We start from the raw sequence: 15658 nt of genomic DNA on the forward strand, positions 1-15658 counted from the left end.
GATTTACATATTTACATGCATCCCATATGTGTGTGGAAGTGCATACATGCATATATACATGTATATGTACAGTACATAGTATAGTGCCTTCTTTGTTACAGAACTGCAGTGAACGCTTCCAGTATAAATACCAGCTGCGCTCCCACATGAGTATCCATATTGGACACAAGCAGTTTATGTGCCAGTGGTGCGGCAAGGACTTCAACATGAAGCAGTACTTTGACGAGCACATGAAGACTCACACTGGTAAGGAGAGTTACTCTAACGCAGTAGAGCAGTGGTTTAGCCTACTGTCACTCCAACCTTGTAGAACAGTGGTATAGTCTGCTGCTACTCTAATGGAGTAGAGCTGTGTTGTTCCCTCTTGGTCCTGAGGGTTTAAGAGCAGCTGACTGACCCCCGAAACAAAAACTGTCTCAGGTTACTGTTCACTCAGTGTCTCCAGGTAAATAATTAAAACCTGAAAGGGAACTGTGCACTAAACCAGCAGGAGAGTCTCAAGTGGACAGCACTGTAGGAGAGCATTTGTTTTGCTTTGTTAACGGATACCACACCATGGAGTTTTGACAGGATGAGCCGCCCGGCCGCCCCTTGGACAGCGTTTGTAATGCACAATGAGTATGTGGAGTCTGCTTTGTGTTTGTGCTCATGCACAGTGAATGTTTCCCATGTCATCTGTGATGTCATCTCTCCCACTCCTCTGTTGCAGGAGAGAAGCCATACATCTGTGAGATCTGTGGGAAGAGCTTCACCAGCAGGCCTAACATGAAGCGTCACCGCCGCACGCACACGGGCGAGAAGCCCTACCCCTGCGACGTGTGCGGCCAGCGCTTCCGCTTCTCCAACATGCTCAAGGCCCACAAGGAGAAGTGCTTCCGGGTCAGCAACCCCGCCACCTCCGAGGCCAACCCACTCAGCCTTGACCCCGTCTCCCCGGTTACAAACATCGACACAGCCCTCAGTCAGGCGGAGCCGCTTATGCCGTCGACGCCAGCCGGCGACGTAGCCTCGCCCCACGCCCACCTCTCCCTCCCTCTGCTCCACTCGATGGGGGGTCTCTCCTCAGCATCCCCCCTGCCCTCCCTGCCCCCCCTTCCTCCCCTTTTCCCCACTGGAAGGATTAACTCCAATAATAATTAATCATTGGTGTTTTTCTTCTCTATATTTTCCTCACTGACAGAATCCCAGGGGAAGGAGACCATGACCTCACTCAGCCAAACTCAGAATAGCAGACAAATTCAACCCTCCAGGGTTCCTTCAGCTTATGTTTCCTAGCCATTCGTAGGAGTGTCCCTGTTCTCTGACATGCTATTTGGTTTCAGAGGTTGCGAGCAAAATATAGAGATCGTATTTACATAGCAGAATTTTATAAATGTGTATTAAAAAGTTTTAACCTGTATCAAAAGCCCTTAACCTTTTTTCCACGTGGAACCTTGGCCATTTCTTTTTTTGTAGGTTCTTTTCTTAAAGTTTTTGTGAGCGTTGGCTGCTGGGTAATGCCACACTCGAGTGCTGCTTTGCTGCATTTGGGATTTGCACAGGCTTTCCCATGAATCTCTGCTCCGTGCTATGTAAGGAAGACTCAGTACAGAACTTTCACTTGCAAAACCTTCAACATTTTGAGCTGAACAGAATTTTTTTATGTTTTTGTTTAGTTTCATTCTTTTGTTATTTTCCCGAGGAGCTGCTGGGGATGATGTTTCTGGGGAGTCCAGGTCCACAAGCTCCCTGGGGAAAAACACTCCTCATCCATCCAATCGATGCTCTTTTATCCTTCTGGGTGTTTCTTCAGAGGTTCCCTGGGGTATATGAGTGGTTCCTTGGAGGGAGGCCCCCAGATAAAACACTGTTACACACAGCCCTGAAAAAGGTCAAGGCCAGTGGTGGTTCAACGTAAACCAATGGTACAGATACTTTGAACTCGGTTGGAGTTGTCTAATGGTCCCCCTCAAGACAAGATGATGGTGGATATTTGTAACGACTTTGCCACATCTATGACAAAGAAGATATAAGCATATTTTTATTTTCCTTGTAGCCGATGTAGCAGTCCCACTGATTTTACGTGTCTCACCAGTGATATCAAAATGCTTGTTCGTCTAAGTGTGTTCATATTGCGTCGCAATAATCAAATCCTGCGAGCGTAGTTTATAGGGTGATGCTATGCTGCATTTATTAACCATTCTGCTGCCATTTTTACTCCCAAGCGGTGTTTATGATGCACTCTAATTATGTCCTCGGTTTCATTGTGATGTTAGGCATGTAATGCCATTTTTAAGGTTTTTAAAAAAAGCATGGATGTGTGAAACTGTGCAGGGCACAGTGGAAATGTTGCAGTTCTGTTGTAAGATTGTGAGAGGGTTTCTGTGGAACACAGTCTCTTGACCAGTTGGTCATTAAATATTGAGGTCAATTTAATCAAACTCTTTGATCCCCAAGGGCAGTTTAAAAGTCTGTAAAAGATACTGCTGCTCAAACTACACAAATCTTTGCTTACATTAAGCAATTTTTAAAAAGTTTATATGACATTTACTTAGCACTTGGATTAGTAGCGCCCCTACCCTTATGTGTGCTTATTATAAGCCTCAATGCTTCGTATCATGGTCAAAAGACCATATGACAACACTGGCAACACTCACAAGTGAAGCTCAGCCCACAACAGAATAATCAATTCCAGTCCATCTCGGATCTGATATTTCTCACACAGACAAACAGCCCTGTTTCGTATTAAAATTGACATGAATAGTTGAAATTCACTGTGCGGTTTTAGTCATTGGCTTATAAATTCAGTTTCTTACCAGTTCAGCTTATTGGAGATCATGTTTGTCGATCTCATAGCTGGTGTAGGAAAATGCAAGTTTAGCTGACAGTAATGTAGTGTTAAGTAATAAAAGCATATAGGAAAATATGATCATTCTACAGAATGGCAGGTATTTTCTGATGTCCTTCTCAGTGTAGTATTGACAGTGAAGTTTGACAGTGCAGAGGACCAATCTGTAGGCCCCTGGTCCACTGTTTCACATTTAGGTTTTATTGATGTGAGGATCTAGTTAATTTCCCTGCCAGGTTTCCAGTGGCGACATGCCCTGTTTTATGGCATGCATTTTAATGCAGTGCAGTCTAAACACCTGGTGCTTAAAAAGTTTGAAATGAGCTGAACAATCAATTTCAGCTATATGTGCACTACAAAAAATAGTTACAATGTTATTCAGATATATAATGCAAGAATCATACTTCTTGCATTTTTACTGCATTTTCCAGAGTATTTTCTATGTGGTGAAAAAAACATATACTGTTGAAATATGTTCTCGATTCATTTATTTTTCCTTTCTGGAAGGCTATAAGAATGAGATTGGAGTGCCCGCAGGGACAGAGATCATTTCTTTGCAGGAAGCACTATCGTACTGTTGTGTAGATTACGGAGATATTTCAAACTTCCCACTCCTCCTCATTTCTTCTGTATTGTGTCCCACACAACCATCTGCATCACTGTGTGGTTCATCCAGCCAGCCAGTGTTCCCAGTGGAGCTGTGTTTGGCGCCGAGCGTTACTGAATTCAAATGGGGATCCGCGCAAGTCCTGCAGGAACAGGGAACAGGACTGATTTTAACAGGTGGCCTGAGATAAAACTGAACATGTAGATTCCATTTTAATAAGTTTGAATCAATTTTCGTATTTAAGTCTGCAGCTTCAATATGTGACCAGAAAATAGCTACTACGTATAACAGATAGGACGTGCATCTTCATGGTAAATCTGTAAAGCTGTTGAGTGTATCACAAGTGTATGTGGTCACAGGGTTACCTTTAATAAAAATTTTGATTTGGCCCTGTACTAATGTTGGTTGAATCGTGGCCACATACACTGGGATCAGTCTTTATGAGTCCATCCTTCATTTTAAACAGCAGTACACGAGAATTGTCCCCTTCAGACTTCATTGGAAATCATTGCATCACTTTACATACGCTTTAGCCCTAGAGAGTGTTTATGGTAAAATCATTGTCATTAGTCTGGCAAGTTGGTAGACTTCCTTGTTATCTGTTTAACCTTGGGGAGTAACACCCAAACATATAAGTGCAATTTCATCCTTTTGTTTGTTAGACAAATGCACTTTTTTACAACTATATTACTTGGATTGAAATACAAGATTTGAAATGATAAATAAATGCAAAGCCAGATTTGTAGAGGGATGGTGGATCTTTCTGCCTGTTGTTTTGGTGCATAGTATGTGAGCTTGCATTATACTTGCATAGTGCAGAAAAAAGGCCTGTTCCTTTTGTGCGGTATTTATGATCTTATTCATATAAAAAATACACATTTATGTGTACATGCAGTATAGACAGGAAAGATTCCTTTTTGTAGAATGGACATTTTTCCCTTTGTTTACATCTGATTGAGAGAAACATGAATGTTATTTTGAGTGTTGGCAGGTACTAATGAAAGTATTTGAAGTCACGATAAGCTTTTGTATCTGTAGTATGCTGTTGTATTCTTCTTTATTTTTTTTTATTGGCGAAGCACCTTATGAAGTAGTAATACATGTTTAATAACGTTACATTGTGTTGAGAAGTGTGATAACGGTGGGAAGGGTGTGATGACTGTGGCTTGGAGTTAAACCAAAAGTATGAAAAGTTTGAATTTGGTAAAAAAAAAATGTTTCAATTTGTTTTTTTGCCTTTGACTTTATAACTGTTGCAGAATCCTGATTGGCTGCTTGTGCATGGTCCAGGTTAGATATTGTCTGGAACTTACCACTGTGGCAACACTGATTGGACCTTTCTTCTGGACCTGTTGAATCCCCAGCCCCTATTGGTTGTGGCTTAGTGTCACTCAGTGTCAGCAGGTGTGGCAATCAGTGGATGGGCTCTGTGTCCTAATCCAGTCCTGTGGGAGTGGTTGCACTTTAACTCATAGAGCATAGTCTCCCTCTTGTGGTTGCAAAATGTGAACTACATTCACTGAGTAACATGCTTGCTTATGCATTCATAAAGGGACATTTGAAGTCTTTTTATATATACCCACATCCTTTTAAATACATTCCTGTATGGATATGACAGGAATTACACCTCTAAATATTGCATTTACTTCCCCTGAATAATATTTTTCATTTCTATGAGATTTTATCCCTACTGTTGACTGTAATCATAAATTTTTGCCAGTAATAAAATTAATAATAATAATAAGAAGAAGAAGAAGAAGAAGAAGTAGTAGGTTCCAATTTTTTATTCCTCTTGAGTTAGTCATACAGATTAACTACAGAAATAAGATATGATCAGACTGGGTTAATTCAGTTTTTAAGCAAAAATTTCAATATATCTAGGTAAATGCGGACAGATATTGCCAAGTGTTTGTATTATTTGAGTCTTGGATGTCAGGCATTCTTTTTCATTGTCTGTGTATGTTTAAACATACAGTATACACAGACACATACATTTAGACTTTTTATCCTGCAACAACTAAACAATTACATTTTTTATCTGTTATTATCTTTGCAGAATGGATGTATTTGTGTATAGATTTAGGCTGCCCTGAGCTTCAAGGAGACCACTAGGAGAGTTTGTTGTATACTGAAGAAGGATAATAATTTTTTGCACCCGTTTTCAACAGTGTTCTAACCTAGACATAGCTCTTATGAATGGGAGAAAATGGTAAACTTTAGAAGCTAACACGGTATGAATGGAAAGTAAATCATAAAGTCTTTTTTTAATCGGAATGCTTTTCTGATGTAGACTTTTGTGTTTGGATTAATGTCATTGCTGTTGAGAGAGTCTTTTTTTTTTTTTTTTTTTACTTTTGATTTCTTGAATAAGGTGCTGAATGGGGGGGGTACATTGTGTGGGTAATGTGGACAGTGCTGAGATACTGTCCACATCAGAGCTACTCATCTCACAATGTGTGGCATGACGTCTGGCCTATATCCAGAGCTAATAGGCTTCAGTAAGCAGGCCTGCCTTCTCAGCCTAGATCAGACTTTAACATGCCTTTAGAGTTTGTCACTGTGTCACTCTGTAGACTGGGGTATGGGAGATGTGGAGTGAAGTGAAGTATTAAGCTATTTTAGGGAGCGTGGCCTGAAGTGAATTTGTTTTTGGTCCCACTACAATTTACAAATTTGAACTCCGCAATCAGTCTCAAAAAGGAGTTCAGCTTAAATGCGACAGGAAAACTCAGTTATGTTGCTGATTGGTGCTGTTGTCATGTTCCTGTTTAGATCTGTTTTCGTGTGACCACAAGAATAAAGCCCTAACCAGATATCCCTGGTACAGATAACTTAATTGGTTTATTTAAATAAGCAACAGTGCTTCATTTTGCCAACAGGTTGAGTTTAAAACGCGTAAATAATACTGAACACAACACAGTGGTACATCAGTAGTCTGTTCTAAACAGTGCCATACTGCATTTTATCACACTTTATGGCCAAATTCCCTACATGTAATAATTTATTACTGAGAAAAATAAGATGGTGACATTATTTCCATCGGAGTATACTTAGATACTGATATATCAACATGCTCTTGTATTCCGATGTGGAAACAATCATTTCTTACTTTATTGCATTTCAAAAAGAAAAAAAAAAGATTTGAATAATTGCAGTCATTCATGTGAAGCTCTGACAAGCAGCAACAGCTGCAGCAAAAGTGCTCCTCTTTGAAGATGGCAGATGTTAATTGAGCTTTAATTTGTGATCTGTAGGGAATATCTTTAACCTTTAAACTATCTTTGCCCTTATTAGGCCTCAGACAGACAGAGGGTATTTTTTAAATGAGGTTACGTGTAAAACATTGTTCATCTTGCAACTAAGTAAAGGATTTAAGTATAGTGCCGTCACTGTCATATAAAAGTATTTTCCCCCTCCCTGGTTTCCTATATTGTTGCACAATTGTCACACTGAATGGTTTCAGATCTTCAGACAAAATGTAATATTAGACAAAGTGAAGCTGAGTAAACACAAAACACAGTTTGTCTATAGTATCTGAAACCATTCAGTGTGACAAATATGCAATAATAGAGTAAATCAGAAAGGGGCAAATACTTTTTCATGGCACTGTAAATAAACAAATTTGTCCTTTTCATTTCTCTTAAGCAATTTATTGAAAGTGCATTATCTTTGCAATCCAGACTTACTTTGTAGATGTTTATAGATTATAAATCAGTCAGTCTAGGATGTGTGACCAATAGTGGATTTTGCAGGGATTGTTTCAAATTGATATCGACTTTCAGTATCAGAAGTGGAAAAAAAACTCAGTAAAGATGTTAAAACTATGGTTGTGCACAATTACAACATTTTGAACTGATGCTTTAAAAATAAAAATCTCCCGTAAATTTGATAGAAATTGATTTTTTAGCTCTGGGATGAATTTTCAGTATGACCAAGAAAAAGCACAGAAAGATGATGGCACTTTTCTTTAAGAAAAATAGTTTGTTTCTGGTCTGAATGTGTGAACTGTTTACAGGCTTCAGATAAAGAGGAAAATGTATTTTGTTTCTGTTATTCCAAAATGTTGTTTTTAATGTTGTGTTTTTCATTTTAAGCTTTTTGCTGCTACTGTAGTAAGGGCTTTTTAGCCAGGCAGGACGTACGTGGCCTTCTTGCACAGACCAAAAGGATAAATAAAAAATGTGCACCCAGTTTGTGGATGTGGGTTTGAAAATAGCAAGTGTCTCTACTGTAGGTCTATCATAAAGTTCTATCATAAAGGTAGCATGTAGATAAGGTTGTGAATTACAGATTTCTTTTTTTTTTTTTTTACATGAAAGTATGCAATAGGAAAGCCAATGATATGTTTCACTGGAGGAACGTGAGCACTTTTAGCATTATTTTTATATTTTTTGTTGTATATCTATCCATGTGTAAAATGGTGGAGGCTATTGAATGAGGAGCAGCGGAATAAAACGAGTTAAAACTGTTTAGCATGTGTTGAGGGGAAGATGTCGGGGACAATCCATTTGTTTCATTGTATTGGGTTCCCTTGAGGAAGAAGCCTTTTAATTGCATTTTAAAAGACAAATTGCAAATAACCTTTTTTTGTTTGTTTTGTAAATGTTTTCACTGAAACGGATTTCCCATCCACATCCTTCTTTCCCTTCCAAAATCTAGTGAGCCAATCTTTTGCTACAGTATGTAAACACAATGTCTTAGCTAACTCCAGTGTATATAAACCACATGTAGACAGTAACTTTTTGTGGTTATATAAACAAAATGTTAAAACCAATACAAAGATGATTGTGTCTAGAGGTGCTAATAATAGTCAATTAATCTATGTCATTTATTGTATTGGCTAGTGTATGTTGTCTGTAACACGAGAAAGAGAGAAAAGTATCCTTTCGGTATTAAACAATATAGATATATATTATTCCACATGTTGTGTGTCCTGTGGTCATTGTCTGCCTGGGAAAAAGTATCCCTAGGGTGGGAGAACGGAGGGATTCTTTGCCTTTGGGGGCTGAGAGGCATTGCTCCATTCTTTGTGTACACTTTTACCAGGTTCCCCACATGCTTTCTGGAACATTCCTCTGGTTTCTCTGTACCCTACTGTTTCGCAACGCCAGGGCCAGCCCAGTGGATGCTGGGACACAAATGGTTTTGTCACTAAGTGTGTCATTGGCATGACTCTTAGTGATATGCTTTCTTCCAGTGTGCTTTAGCTCAGCTGTTCGGTCATTTGCTCTTCAGAGCTAACGCTGAAAAGATTCTTTAATAAAGGACTGAACCTTACTTCCTGGACAATGCATCCTGTTATGACCGCTTTAAATCAGTGGAGAATATATTGTGATTATATCCATGGTTAGTATATATCTTTAAAAGAATGGGTAGAAATTAAGATTGGGATGTTTTGGGTAGCAGACAGGAAGCAAGCTCCTCTTTGTTGCCCTGTCCATGTGCAATCTCCAAACAGTTCTGCCATTTTGAAAATGTGTGCAGTGGCGCCCTCTGCTGTTTCTTATGAAAGTACATAATCAAAGAAATTCACATTGCAGTTATGTGAGCATGGTAGCATTTTTTAATGGCAAGCAAGTGTAGCAAAGTTTTTTTTCTTTATTGAGAAAAATGTCATACAAATGATTAATATTTATGTGGTCATTTACCTTAGAAAATTCACAAACCTCCTATGGTTCTTCACTCCCGTGTCCAGTCACACACACCCCTATATCTCTTCAGCTTCCTCCAATCTCTCAGATTTCACCCACAAAATCACAAAAACTTGTTCCATTAATACTTGTACATATAAAATTCATTCTTCATTTTCAACACAAGTGAAACAGTTTGTACATCACAACAACATGTGAAATCACACAATCACAAAGTTTATTTCACTCCTGGGCTTGGCACAGCAGGAAAAGCAGTGAGGATCATCACCTCTGAACTGAAGTGACTAGCGTTGCTATGTAATGTGCTCTTCATTTGAAGAGGCTTCCAATCGGGGGCTCTCTGATGGTGTAGAATGAATCATTCTTTATGACAAATGGGGGAGGGAAGAGAATCAGCGATGCTCATAGGCCTTCCAGGATGGCATCTTGGAGCCTCTGTTCCCTCTTTCTCCAGCAGGGCGGCGCCAGGGGGATTAGAGCTTGGTGAGCCGCAGGATGTTGAGACGCATGCCCACAATGGTGGAGCCAGAAGCAAAGCTGATCTCTCTCAGAACACCATTCCAGCTGTTTTCTTCCTCCTCAAATCTGTAAGACATATCATGCCGTTACTTGACTCATTTATGCATCAGTGTCAGTATTTAGTATCGATGGTTCTTTTTGTATCTTCTTGCCTTTTATGGATATCTGTATGTGTATGCATGACTTCTTAGTGGTCCTGGGTTAGCTTCATGCTTTAATGATGCTTATACACTTACTGGCCTGGGAATGTTGATAGTCAGCTCTGTCAATTTTACTCACACAACTCACGTAACTCAGATGAACTCAGATGTTTGTGCTTTTAAATAGTAAGCCACTGTAGACAAGAGTATCTACTAATACCAAGTACACAGCCATAAGGTATAAATACTTTGCAGTATAGCAAAACACTTTCCCCAGTGCAATTCTTTTCAAAGAGCCACCCTAGGTGGTAGACTTAGCAGAATGTGAGCTATGTTCTTCTGTCTTGTGGATGTGTTGAAACTGAATGCAGACATTGATCACCTTCGTCCCACGTTTTAAAAATGACAAACGGCGCAATCACGCGACTCACTTCCAGATGTCGTTCATCTCCGTGGGCACCAGCTCTTCGCTTTCCTCGTTGGGCATCATGGCGAACCCGCCCACAGCATACAGGGATCCGCCCATAGTGACCATATTGAGAGAGCTGCGCTCCTGTGGAAAGTCTACGAACTCTGACCACCTGGATCACACACACACACACACACATTCATGTATGTATGCCCACACATGCACAGAAACACACACAGACACATACACAGAAACACACACATTACTTTGTCAAGCAGTACTGCTGCAAGGTCCCAATCCCAAGGTCCCAGTGATCAGAGCACCCTATGTATGGTGCTGTTTGATTTACTACCATTATGAAGCACGGAATACTGTTCCAGCAAGTGTTCACAACATTTGACATTTGTTTCATTGTGTGTGGAGGTGTTTTGTGCAACCAAGTCCTCTAGCTTCACTGGCGCCTTTGGCATATTTGATCGCTCCCAGCCCCACTCACGTGTTGCTGCTGATGTCATACACTTCCACAGTGCTGGTGAGGCCTGCGTCTGTGACTCCTGCTGCCACGTAGATCTTGTCCTGATGCACAGTGACTCCGAAGAGAGACCGTGCGAGTTTCAGCGGTGCCAAGTCCTTCCACTCAAACTTCTTAGGGTTGTAGACACACACCCTCCTCATGCACTTTCTGCAGGTAAGAAGACAAACTTATTTTGCGCACTTTTTACATTTCAGGACTCGACCCTACACACGAGGACACATTCGCATTATGCACTATTTTCAATATTTAATGCTTGTAAACTATTCATAAATAATATTCTATTAATAAAACTTTTGACCACTTACACTGAGGTAGGGGTGGGTTCTCCTTAAATGATGCACAGTTACTCAACCAATGCATGCAACAGCACTGTGGACTAACGTGAAGTGAATTGAGCTGAAATGTAAGGTCCTCTATAAATTGCCATTGCTTTGCAGAGTTGTAAGATCAGTTTTATATGCATTTATATATGTGTGCAATAGATCCGGAAACAAGACACAGACATACAAGCCTCCATTAGTATCTCAAATTTGACTGTGCTGTACTGAGTAAAGCTCTGTGAAAGCTCCAGTCAAACAACGTGATCTCCCCTACTGAACATCTCACAGTTCTGTAATCTTTAGAAAGCCTGTTTGAAACACCATAGAAAACAGCTCCTGACAGAGTGGATAAGTGGTGTTTTCCATTTCTTACCCATAAACTTTCCCATAGAGGTAAAGACTGAAGAAGATTCAAGTGAGTTTTCAGTAAAAGGACGTGCAAAGGGGAAATGAAGTCTTAGACACTCACTTGCTCTCTCCTTTTCCTCCTATTACGTAGACGAGCCCGTTATGTGACACTGTCCCATGGCCGTACGTCGCGTATGGCAGAGGGTCCGACTCCCCCCATTTGAAAGAGCTGAAGGGGAGAAAGACACATACGCAGTGCACGCAGATTTAGAACATCCATCTCACCACGACATCACAGCGCTATTACTTCCCCTTAGCGGAAACTGCAGCTTAATGTTGTTGTTATCGCTGCTGTTCACACAAAAATGACCAGTGTCAATTTAACTCCAACTGCTTTTATAAAGTTTAATGGTGTTTTATGGAGTCCCGAAGGTGAGTCAGAGATCATCTGTCAGTGTTTATACAACACTGTACATTTCACCGTGTTGTGGTTCTGAATGGTAACTCAGTGCATTTAGAGAGCAGGTGACATTAGGGGCCATGTTAATTAGAAGTGAATTGAACAAATAGAATCTCTTCCCTCACGCGTGACTTTGTGAACGCCGGATAAACTTTGCCGCAATGCGGCCCTGGGGGGCCCAGGGACCGAGGTCACATCCACGCTTCCCTCTCTGCTGTTGCATTATTATACTGTTTCTCCGGCAGTTACTGGCCCTTTCCCGCTGTGTCATCAGTTTGCGCAGATTTCCCAGGAGGCCCGTTTATAAAGCTCGGCTCTCCGCTTCCCTTCAGACCGCCTCGATCAATAACGTTTACAGATCGTTTCTTCGCTCAGCCCTGGCCTGCTACAGTCATTTTGACTCGCTGGAGATAGTCATCCATCATGTCCCACACATTGACTGCCCCTTATGAAAGGATAGGACACCCCAAAATATGACATCCGATGAATACATTTGCACAATTTGTGTTTGCTGATTTATTGTGTTGCCGCTTTCAAACCAGTTGTTTTATGCAGTTGTAAAATGTACTGAGCACTGGTAAGCATGATAAATTACAAGCTACATTGTAAACAGCCTGCTATCTAACAGGCATGCAATGTAGCTTATGACGGATCTATAAAGTTGTTAAAGAAGCAGTTCAAGTTTAGTGTAGTCAGTATTATTATGACTGAATCTGCTTAAATCATCATGTCACTATTGTAAATTATGTATTAGTGATGAAAATTACTAGCGTATTATTTCAGCGATATTTCTGAAACGTGTTTAGAACATGACCAATCTGATCATTTTGTTTCTAAAGGACAGGAGAATAAGAAAGGATATATATGGTACAGTTTTCAATACGCTGGAGTTTAAACAGCAGTTCTCAGAGTGTGAGGGTATGAAGCGGAGTCATGGGGCTCCCCGGGGACTCACTGTCTGTCGTAGATCATCACCGAGTCCATGACATGCTCCCCTTCCTTCAGCTCCTTCCCCCCCACCACAAAGATGGAGTTTTCCGCCTCGGCCATTCCGAAGAGACACCGTGGCGTTGGGAGGGAGGGCATTCCCAGCCAGTCCGAGTTGATGGGATCAAACTGAGATTTCACAAGAACAGGTGGCAACGATACTTCAAGGTAACAACAACTGTCAATTACCAGTGCTTAAGAAACCAGGCTACAAACAAGGCATAAGCAAGCAAATAAAAAATAAACCTGTTACTCAATAAAGATGGTCAGTGGATTTGATTAAACTTTGATCATTCATTATCAGACTTCCCTTATTGGATTTTTTACTGGCTAAAACATTTAATATGTAACCATTACGTATGCTGGTTCTCCTCTATATCCTAAATATGTTATGTTGTTTACATCATAAAGTCAAATATTGACAGCGATCACAACTAAGGGTTACAACTATTAGACATTACAAGCATTACATGACACTGTTATGGAAAGAAAATAAACATAATGTCTGATAGAAGCTGAATGAATTCACTATTATTTGCGGGTGTAATAAATGGACGTACCTGTAAGAAGTAGGAGTTGAGGGGTTCATCCTTGTTCTCCTCACTGTAGAAAAGCCCTCCAGCCACAAATACCTGGTTCTCCTTAGTGACCAGACTGCAGTGGTTCTTGGGAATTTGGGTGGACTCAGACGCCACGTAACATTCGTTTTCTGCGGGGTCGTAGGCCACCGTCCCCGTTTCGCTGATCAGGAGCATCAAGTCTTTGAGGAACGTGCCAAATCGGGGATTGTTATTGAGGATGCCTGGAAGCATGTCATTTTGCCGCCCCTCTTTCTTGCCTTCCTCAGCTGTGGACTTTTTGTCCCCTTTTCTTTCTGGAAGCTTCCCCTCATAGGCATCCCTGACCAGCTGCAGCTTGGTCTGGATCTCCTGGCTGGATTTGATCCACTTGTGGTTCTCCACCTTGTTGGAGAAGTACTTTGGGTCCATGAGGCGGAAGCGGACACACTCCAGGAGGTCCGGCAGGTCCTTGACCCGGTCGCCCTCGTCGTGGGCAACCCAACGCAGCACCGACTCGAACACCACCTCCTCACTCTCCACATTGAGGGTGTCTGAGGTGATGATAGCGGCCAGCTCGCTGGGGCCCAGCTGATGGTAGTCTTGGTCCCGCACCAGCACCTGGTAATGCTCGCAGATGTAGTCCCGGGCGGCCACGGCCAGGTCGCGGCACTCCAGCAGCAGCCCCAGCCGGAAGATGGCCAGGCAGTTTGTCAAACCAAGCCGGTCGCGAAGGAAGGAGACGCACACGGTGAAGATGGACGGGATCTGGAACATGTTAGCCACCATGAATATGTCCTGGACATTGCTCTCTGTCAGGTTGATGTCAGAGGTGTAGATGTACTGCAGCACCGTCGCCATGACGCCGGGATCCACGTCCTCGAGGACGACCTCCCTCTTCTTACACTCCTCCGAGTCCGACTGGAACATGTCCTTAAAGTACGAGCTGCAGGCTGCCAGCACCAGCCTGTGGCACGGAAGCTCCTTGTCCTTTACTTTAAGGACACAGTCCACAAACTTCATGTTCTCCAGCAGGTCGCAGAGCCCGTCCTGCAGCAGGGTCTGGTGGTATATCCGTGGCTCCTCAATGGGGTTAATGGGCAGAGCCATCTTTAGCGGGTCTGTGTTTGTGATGGTGGGGGTATTAGCGAGCGTCCCAGTCACCTCTCCCAAGCAGAGCGGTGGCTCATTCAAAGCCCCTGCCACAGAAAGAAGAAGCAGGCTGAGATGGGCTGGAGCTAGATCCTGGAGAATACACTGGCGTGTGTGTTCTCAGCTGTTTCAACCCTTCAAACTCCATAGAGGGGGTGAGGGCCTATTTATAGACTTAGGCTCACAAAAAACTCAGGAATCCATATTGGTTCATGTGAAATATGACACCTCAGCCACCTCCACCCTGCGGAGGCCTGCCCAAAGCAGCAACTGACTCTCTGGCCCAGGGAGAGCACCGCCCACGAAGAACATGACAAGGCTTCCCCCTCCCCCAAGGTCATGAAGTACCACAACTGTAGCACTGACATCACTATCACTGCCTTCACCTTGGATGGATCCTTACATCTGAAGTGACATCACTGTCCACAAGAGGGGGTTTCTCTCATTTTGTCCCCCTGATGTGTAATGCACAAAGCGCGTTTAACCACGTTGTCTGCTGCTCTGTGTAACCCTCCACAAATAGCAGAGTTACCGTGCTGTCCCCTGAAATCTGTGGCGCACTGCTGGGTCAGGGATGACTAAAGTTTAGGAAACGGTGCACACAGTAAATCTCAGTGTAGTCAACAGAAGAGCAGCTGGGGTAGTGAAATGCTAAACTTGCTGAGCTCTTTTGTGACCTCTGTAAACTGGATTTTAACACTTGATTTGGAAGAGTTAAAGATTCATTTTTTAACTGATGTTTCCACTTGGCTTAAACCTGTATTGCTCAGAGTAGAAACATACATTATACCCCTATACCAAGAATTTTTGCCATTGGACTGTCTTCTTGGCTTATTTCTTAACTGAATGTAGAATTGTGAGGGTGTAACTGTCAGTGTATAATATTGAAAGTATAACTTCTGCCGATTTTTTCTATTCTCCTGCAATTCCATATAAATACTGGAAATACAAGTATTCCCACTTTGAAGGGCTAATTGGTGTTTTGTGGAAAAGTCAACTTTCTCAAACTGTTTGTTCCAATGATTCAAAAAATGTTTCATCCTAGTTTTAAAGGGATAACTACCCAAATAGCAGTATTCCTTATTTTTACATGTCACATACCTCTGGCTATTTGACCCTGATACAAAATCCAAAGTAAATGGTTCC

At 41.8% G+C, this 15658-nt stretch overlaps 2 protein-coding genes across 2 annotated transcripts in view; one reads left to right on the top strand and one right to left on the bottom strand.

The window, feature by feature from the left end:
- The window catches only part of LOC118234557 (zinc finger and BTB domain-containing protein 47-like), a 39501-nt gene extending 31145 nt beyond the window's left edge, over positions 1-8356 (top strand). Inside the window, exons 5-6 of the mRNA XM_035431160.1 lie at positions 102-246; positions 710-8356. Of these exons, the coding sequence (XP_035287051.1) occupies positions 102-246; positions 710-1140 (576 nt within the window). The 3' untranslated portion in view covers positions 1141-8356. The remainder of the gene's footprint in view (positions 1-101; positions 247-709) is intronic.
- Positions 8357-9543: 1187 nt separating this feature from the next.
- On the bottom strand, positions 9544-14659 carry klhl40a (kelch-like family member 40a). Its single transcript, XM_035428522.1, has 6 exons — positions 13364-14659; positions 12772-12932; positions 11478-11585; positions 10650-10835; positions 10176-10325; positions 9544-9670 (listed from the first exon to the last, which is right to left on the bottom strand). The coding sequence occupies exons 1-6, from the start codon at positions 14468-14470 to the stop codon at positions 9559-9561; spliced, it is 1824 nt and encodes a 607-aa protein (XP_035284413.1). The 5' UTR covers positions 14471-14659; the 3' UTR covers positions 9544-9558.
- Positions 14660-15658: the final 999 nt, after the last annotated feature.

The sequence above is a fragment of the Anguilla anguilla genome, chromosome 8 (assembly GCF_013347855.1).
Source record: "Anguilla anguilla isolate fAngAng1 chromosome 8, fAngAng1.pri, whole genome shotgun sequence".
NCBI lineage: Eukaryota > Metazoa > Chordata > Actinopteri > Anguilliformes > Anguillidae > Anguilla > Anguilla anguilla.

Excerpts from the sequence above, each read along its gene's own strand:
- klhl40a (XM_035428522.1), bottom strand. The coding sequence starts at position 14,470 with ATGGCTCTGCCCATTAACCCCATTGAGGAGCCACGGATATACCACCAG. Across the intron at positions 11,586-12,771 it reads GTGATGATCTACGACAGACA|CTCTTTCAAATGGGGGGAGT; the intron begins GTGAGTCCCCGG and ends TCTCCCCTTCAG. Across the intron at positions 10,326-10,649 it reads TATGACATCAGCAGCAACAC|GTGGTCAGAGTTCGTAGACT; the intron begins GTGAGTGGGGCT and ends TGTGTGATCCAG.